This window comes from Monopterus albus, unplaced genomic scaffold (genome assembly GCF_001952655.1).
Source record: "Monopterus albus unplaced genomic scaffold, M_albus_1.0 scaffold21.1, whole genome shotgun sequence".
NCBI lineage: Eukaryota > Metazoa > Chordata > Actinopteri > Synbranchiformes > Synbranchidae > Monopterus > Monopterus albus.
In genome coordinates this window covers 726,483-734,278 of record NW_018127901.1, presented here as the reverse complement: position 1 = coordinate 734,278, position 7,796 = coordinate 726,483, and the positions used below count along the sequence as shown (strand labels likewise).

The window sequence follows — 7,796 nt, the reverse complement described above, 5'->3', positions numbered from 1 at the left end:
GCCCTTGTGGCTGTTAGCCGTTAACTGCTAACGTTATGTTTTGGGAGACGATAGCTCGACTAGCTTGCTGGCAAGCTAGCTACGTAGCTAACCTGAAACATTTAAATAAAGCTTCATAGTTTGAATGAATCTCTCCCGAGGTGCCAACGCGGATAATCCTCCCCGTGTCCGTGACCGAATCTGAATATGTGCCGTTTTAAAGCGAAGATTTGTCAGTGAGAACGGGATAACTCTGTCCCTCTGTGCTGCTTCTATTGTTTTCCAGTGGACAGGTATGTCTACGCCGCCATCTTGGAAACTATCTCTGCTCCCGCCTTACCGGTGATTGACAATAGAATTAACCAATAGAGAGAGGTGAAACTGTTGCCAACTTTAACTGACAAGAACAAGACCAATCACAATCTAGAACCCGCCCAAATGTAGTAAAAAGCCGAATTAAATGTATTAAAAATTGTTATTGTCAGAATAATGAAACCTTTTTTTTTTACAACATTTGTTGGATAATATTACATCAAACGTCATAGATATGACCAGCTCTGAACGTTTTTGCATTATGCTCAATTCAGTGACTTAAACTGTGGGCTGAACCTAAGCCCAGTTTTTTTTACCTAAATGTTTACATTTCGTTAAATGAAGTAGTAGCAATATACGTTGGCTATGTATTACTGGATGTACACACATATGTCACTGGATGACTGCATACTGCAGAAAACAAAAACTGATTCTCAGACAAGTTCTGCAGTTTTAAGAAACGTCTTGTTTCTAATCAAATTTTATTAAACCTGGATGGGCAAAGTGGACAAGTGCCCAGTGGCCCCAGACCCCCAGACACCTCAATAGCCTCAGGTTTAGTTCATATCTTTTGACTCCACATATTTTAATTAATCACAAATCTGTTAGAAATGTTCACCACTCAATTACAATATCAACTCTGACACAAAATCCTCCAGCAACTGTGTCAAAATCTTGTTTTACGACCTAGAGATTTTAGACATTTTTATTATCAGTACACCTGGCAATCATTTTCTTTAATAACTGATTGATTGTTCAGTGCATAAAATGTGAAAAATGCCCAACATATTACCTAAAGTGAGAGTGAACATATTCAAATTAAAAATGATCTTTACACTACTATAGAAGCCTGGAGAAAGTAGCAAATATATTTGGGAAGCTGGTACCAGAAAATATTTGGCCTTTCTGCTTAAAAATGAAAGTAATCATTTGTAACAATTGCTGACAATTTTCAATCATCTATTAAATTAATAAACTAATCATTTCAGACCTGCAATGTGTCCATGGATTAGGCATGTTGGTACATTTGAACCAAGTCACATTTATGTCAAAACTGGTGCGAGCTTAAGGAATGAGAAATGGCCTCTGATTGCAGCATTTTAAAACATGATCACACTTGCCTGCAGATCAATGTGATGTATCAATCACAAACACGAAAACAGTCTGGTTCAGTTTCCATTTGGCTTTTTTATTCATCAAAACAAATGTTGACACACACACGTATCAGTATTTCTGTTCAAAGCTGGACCTTCCTGTGGTGCAGGTGCATCTTTCTACGCTGCATGTACATCCCAAACAGGCTGGGCTGAACATTTAGTTTAACACAAAGTCAATAAAACTAACAAGTCAATAGTTACAGGGTCATGTAAAGTCCCACCAGCAGATACAGTGTTCAGTCTACAGTTTGTTAGCTAGGCAGCTTCAACCAGGCATGAGCTGAACAAAATAAAGACAATCCAACACTAGAAAACAAAAGAGGTGACAGAGTACAGCTGAAATAAAAGTTGTTGCTGCTGCTGCTGCTGAAACCCCAAATCAGTGGATTTACAGCACTTAAACCTAAAGGACTAAAAGCAACAGTATTGACAGCCAAAGATAGAGTAGCTTGTTTACCCTAAGAGGAGAGGGAGGTTATACCAAGGCCCCAGATCTGAACTCACTGGTGATCAGAAAGCCGCCAGACTCCTAAACCTCATCAGTTCAACATTCAGCATGCACATCCTGACTGGACCTCTGACAGGAAGACATTTAGTGTCTAGAAAACTCAACAATGACAACAGCCGCCTCAGGGACACAAGACCAGAGTGATGTGGCTGAATTTCTTGCCCTCACCTTCAGATTTAGGAAACTCAGCCACACTGAAGGTCAGCGCCTCTTCGTGGACGTTTTCCAGGACAATTGTTTGATGATTTCATAATGTAACAAAAACAAACAACTTGGGATCCTGAACCCAAGTTGGCATCTTCTCTGAGGATTTAATGGAGAAACCTGGATGTTTAGTCCTGATGGCAATGAGAGGTCAGGAGGTCACAAATCTGTGACACTAAGCAACCCAATTTAGGACCTATGGGCCCAATATGAACCTGTAGTAAATGATCTACAACACTATACTGTAGTACTGAAAGGAGACCGCTTATCAATGTGCAGCATTTGTAAACTATGCAGCTTCTCCTATAAGGACATTTTATATTATTACAGCCAGGTTGAACTAGATTGTCATTCATGAACTGTTTTGAATGGCGTTTCACACATCTAACATTTCTGTTATCAGTTAGTTTATTGATTAATCTTTTGGGCTGTAGAAGGTCAAAAAAAGAGACCTGTGTAGAAGGTCGACAGTGTTGTTCGGTAAAGAGTGATCAAATAAAAACAAACCACCAACATTTAGGAAGCTGGAAACACTTCAATGATTATTTGATTATCAAAGATGCTGTGGGTTAATTCTAGCAGTTGATGGAGTAACAGAATAACGGTTGGAGCTGTAGTTTACACAGCGGCCTCCACCTGTGCGTGTCCATGTTCATACACACATTATAAATGCATACAGGTGGGCTGAGACAAACAGATCCACTTCCTGTTAGCTTCCTGGACTAATCTGAGTTTTTAGGTGGGACTGTAGCTACTGTAGGTCTCAGCTGACACTGAGGTCATGTGACTGGCGGAGACCCAACAGGAATCCACCAGAGAGCAGCAGCAGCAGACAGCCACAGAAAAAAAAAGTTATAATCCTAAATAGTTGTGGTTGCATGGGACAAGAATTCAGTCTGTACAGACTAAGGCTGCATCGAATAGTGATTTTCATAATACATGTTTGTATTACTAAAACCTACTGACAAAGACCACAAAGTATGAATGAAAGCACTGGTAAACCTAGCACGTGGCTCAAATATTTTGTTTTACGTTTCTGAGGTCAAGAACGAATTTCACGTTCAGTCTCCTGACCTAATATCCAACATGGATTTGTTTGCTGGAGCTTTGCAGTGCAGCAGGTGGACAGGTGTGAGGTTCAACACCTGAGCTGTTCCCCCTTTCATGACTTTTTCTTTTCATACGGGGGTCAACGAAACAGTGAGTTTGCCTACCTGCAGACGTGACAGATTTTCTGTCCAGAGACGACAGCAGCTCGTTTTACTTACTGAAGCTCTAACAGTCCTGATAATACCAGAAAGCTGCAGGACAAAAGCAGCAAACAAAAGAAAAGAGGTTGTGTGCAGTGTTTCGACTGTCAAGGTCTTCGTCAAACTACATTTTTACCTGACAAAGACGCTCGAGGTCAAAATGTTGCCTCAAGGCTGCCTCTAATTCTCCACTGTATTACTTAACTACATTCACCCAATTTGCACCATGTGCTGATATGAAACTGAAGGTAAAGGAAACAGAGAATTTCCCCCATTAAACATGGAGTTGGTTAAAAAGCTCTGATCACGCCAACCTTATTTTAACCAGACAGTGAAACCAACCTGCCCAGATAAAGGAGATGTTGTTGGACCTGGTTGTATCTCCAGAATGCTAGAAATCTGAACAAACTGAATGGAACCAAAAGGTCCTTGGTTTCAGGAGCTCATCTGCTGCTGCTGGTTACCACCACATGGTCTCTTGGACAGCTATGGTTGAAAATGGCTGTGTGTGGCGAGTGAGAACCAGTAGGACATGATCCATTGATAAGCAACACATATCTGACCCTCAACTCTGACAAGTTTATCCCACACAGAACATTACAAAGAACACAGCCTGAGTCTAAATGAGCAAACCACATTTACAGTCGGACCCAGCTTTTTCCACTATGACCTTCCTCACTGCCATCAGGACAGCAGAACACAGTAGAATCGCTGAGCTGTTTCTCTTGTGGAGCTAACATGTTGCTAACTGCTGCAGAACAAACACTTTCATGAGGGGGAAAAAAAAAAGACAAAAACATTGTGTCAGCTGGAGTGTTCCCAGTTAATCAGTTTAAATATCAGCATGGTACCTGCTGTGGCAGATCACTAAGCTCTGGGTTACTTCAACCTGCTAGCAGGCTAATGTTTTACAACTAGAAAGCCCGATGGCTAACTCCTAGTAGCTAGTTGTTAGTGAGTTACTCACGTTGCTTGTGGGCTTGTTAGCAGCTTGTTTGGTAGGTTGATTAGCTCACTGTGGGATCATGTTGGCTTACTTTAAATTGTGGTACAAACAGCCAGGTTTTCATGCAGCTCTCGTGCCAATTAGCAAGTGACTGCTGGCAGGCTAATTTCCAGACATCTTGGCCCAACCTAGAAAACTAGACAGCAGTTGGTACATTAACCATGCTGTTTAAGGGCTAACGAGCAGCCCGTTGGTTGGCTAATTTGGAAGACTTTCTCTGACTGATTGTTGGGTAATTCTGACTGCCATTAGCCTAATTAGCAGCCTGACAGCGGGATAATTGAGCAGACTGTTGGTAGCCTGAGCAGGAAGACCATGACTTCAAATTGTTGGCTAGTTAGTGACTGCCACGTTTTCTGGCTGCCAGAAGACTAATTAGACTAGTTAGCAGCCTGTTTGACAAGACTGTCACAAATAGTCAGGGAATCAACCTAGTAAGATGAATCCAACTGCTTATATCTTAATGATTAGGCCAATTAGCAGTCAGTTAATAGCAATTAGCCCCGTTTATTTATATGCTTATTGACTATTTGTAAGTTTATCCTGGCTGCTGTTTATCATCATCTGGCTGTTGGTGCACTAATTATACTACATGTTAAGATATTTAGACTTATGGGAGGTTAATTTCCAGACATTTACAGGATAACCCTGTCAGATGATAATAATCTGGCTGCTGGTAGATTAACTAAGAGACTATCAGTAGCTCATGCAAGACAATGGTCAACTTCCTCAGACTGCAGGCTAACTGGTGAAATTTCTACTTCAGGTTGGTGCTGTGAAGTGAGTGGGCAGCGGTACAGTAGACATGACGCAACAAGATGGTCCTGTGGAGTTACGTCTGCTCAGGTATTGTTAAGGAATGATGCAGGAAGTTTCAGCTAATCTCTTTCAAAAACAAAAATCCTTTAATCACACTAACTCAGTGCTGTTCATACTGGAATCATCATCATCAGCAACTTTATCTTCATTAGTTTCCTGTCAGCATTGCTGTTTCCACTGGATCCATTTAGGCTTCATCGCCTTAGAGCAGAGGAGGAGAGGAAGAGGAGGAGAAAGGGGAGGGGGAGAGGTGTCAAGGATTCAGAGATATCAGTCCCTTCTGGCCTTCCGGCTCCTGGGAGATCTCCGCAGAGCGTCATCCTCCAGCTTCTACAGAGGAGAGAGGAGACACCAAGGTCAGTGTGTTCAACAATAAAAACATGAAGCTACAGAGCTGCCATCGACACCAATCAACACTGTTTACCAAAACTTTTTATGTTGCACTGGGTGACAGGTTTCTTCCTCAGGACACGTGTGAGGCCCGTCTGTTTTCAGACAGCTCTAAAGGCCATAGCCGTGTCTGCACTACAAGCGTTTCAGGCAACCCATAAGCTCAATGTTAAACCAGCTGTTTACACTGCCCACATGTAAGCTCCCATATCACTCGCACTTTACACACGTAGCTGTGACCTAGTGTGTTTTTAGCTTCAAGTCAATTTTTTTGGGAGGTACCGTACTTTCTGGACTATAAGCCGCTACTTTTGTTGCTTCATGCACACACACCATCATGGACAACACACGATGAAATGCATATGATGCCGCTTCAAGTTACAGGCGATCGATCTGGCTGTCGAAATACGTATGTCATGTTACAACGTGGACACCTGCGGCTATGTACAAAATGTTTTTCGTCTTACAGTTAGTGGGCACGGCTTATAGTCTGGAGTAGTTCTAGCTTGTCTGTCTTTATCACCTTCCTTCTTCTTACCATTATCTATCTATCTATAGAGAGAGAGAGAGGTGTGTGTGTAAAAATCACATGTATATGTATCTAAATTCATTTAATCATGCGACTATGTTGTTTCACGTTTTGCAGGTGAACTTTGAAAGTGTAATGGTTTGTTTCTGCTGGTTTTAGAGGAGGAGGAGGAGCAGGAGGTAGCTGCCTAAAGGTCAACAGATTTGCTGCAGGTCTTGGCTTCCATGAATGAACACCTTTTAGTAAGTCCCCTCCTCTGAAAAGATCATGACGGTTATACACAGAAGCTGAGTTGTCAGGAGGTAACCCTAACCTCAGTTGTTGTTCACTCACTTATTCTTTTATCAACACTTTGCCTGATGACCTGAGACTTCTTAAAGCCAGTCTTTAAAAAAAAAAAAAAAAAAAATTTTTCATTTTCAGTATGTTTTATTGACCGTCTCCTCTTTCATTATTCTGTTATATATTCCATGTTGCTTGATTTCATTATTTTAATATTTACAGATCTTTTGTGGGATGTTCTTCACATGTAAAGCACGTTTTAACTTTGTCTTGAAACGTGCTTTACAAATAAAGATTATTAAGACTATCTCAGCAGAATTTCAGTCATTTGGAGAAACATGGGGTGACACTTAAAAATAGAGTGGCCCGACGGAAGCCTCTCCTCAGTGCAAGACACACGAAAGTCCACATGGAGTTTGCTAAAAAACACCTGAAGGACTCCAAGATGGTGAGAAATAAGATTCTCTGGTCTGATGAGACCAAGATAGAACTTTTTGGCCTTAATTCTAAGTGGTATGTGTGGAGAAAACCAGGCACTGCTCATCACCTGTCCAATACAGTCCCATACAAAAATAGGTCAAAAATGAAGCAAGCACATTTTTTGTCAGCGGTTTAAAAAATGGTTTTATAATGGGAAAAAAACTTGTGACTGTCAAGAGAACTACTTAAAATGTAGATCTGTCACATACTGTGACATGATTTCACCCACAGCGCTGTTGGAGACGTGACTATACACACACAGACGTGGACAAAATTGTTGGTACCCTTCAGGTAAACAAGGAGAAACTCACAATGGTCACTGAAATAACATGAAACTGACAAAAGTAATAATAAATAAAAATTTACTGAAAATTAATGACAGTCATTGCTTTTGAATTGTGGTTCAACAGGAGCATTAAAAAAAACTAATGAAACTGGCCTAGACAAAAATGAAGGTACCCTTAACTTAATATTTTGTTGCACAACCTTTTGAGGCAATCACTGCAATCAAGCAATTTCTGTAACTCCCAATGAGACTCCTGCACCTGTCGACAGGTATTTTGGCCCACTCCTCATGCGCAAACTGCTCCATCTGTCTCAGGTTTGAAGGATGTCTTCTCCAGACTGCATGTTTCAGCTCTTTCCACAGATGTTCAATAGGATTTAGATCAGGGCTCATAGAAGGCCACTTCAGAACAGTCCAATGTTTTCTTCTTAGCCATTCTTGGGTGTTTTTAGCTGTGTGTTTTGGGTCATTATCCTGATGCAGGACCCATGACCTGCGACTGAGACCAAGCTTTCTGACACTGGGCAGCACATTTCGCTCCAGAATGCCTTGATAGTCTTGAGATTTCATTGTACCCTGCACAGATTCAAGACA

The 7,796-nt window shown here is 41.2% G+C and overlaps 1 protein-coding gene across 1 annotated transcript in view; it reads right to left on the bottom strand.

Annotated features, from left to right (window-relative positions):
• Positions 1-1,459: 1,459 nt before the first annotated feature.
• canx (calnexin) overlaps positions 1,460-7,796 on the bottom strand; it is a 28,718-nt gene continuing 22,381 nt past the window's right edge. The window contains exon 15 of the mRNA XM_020594065.1: positions 1,460-5,565. Coding sequence (XP_020449721.1) covers positions 5,506-5,565 — 60 coding nt within the window. The 3' untranslated portion in view covers positions 1,460-5,505. The remainder of the gene's footprint in view (positions 5,566-7,796) is intronic.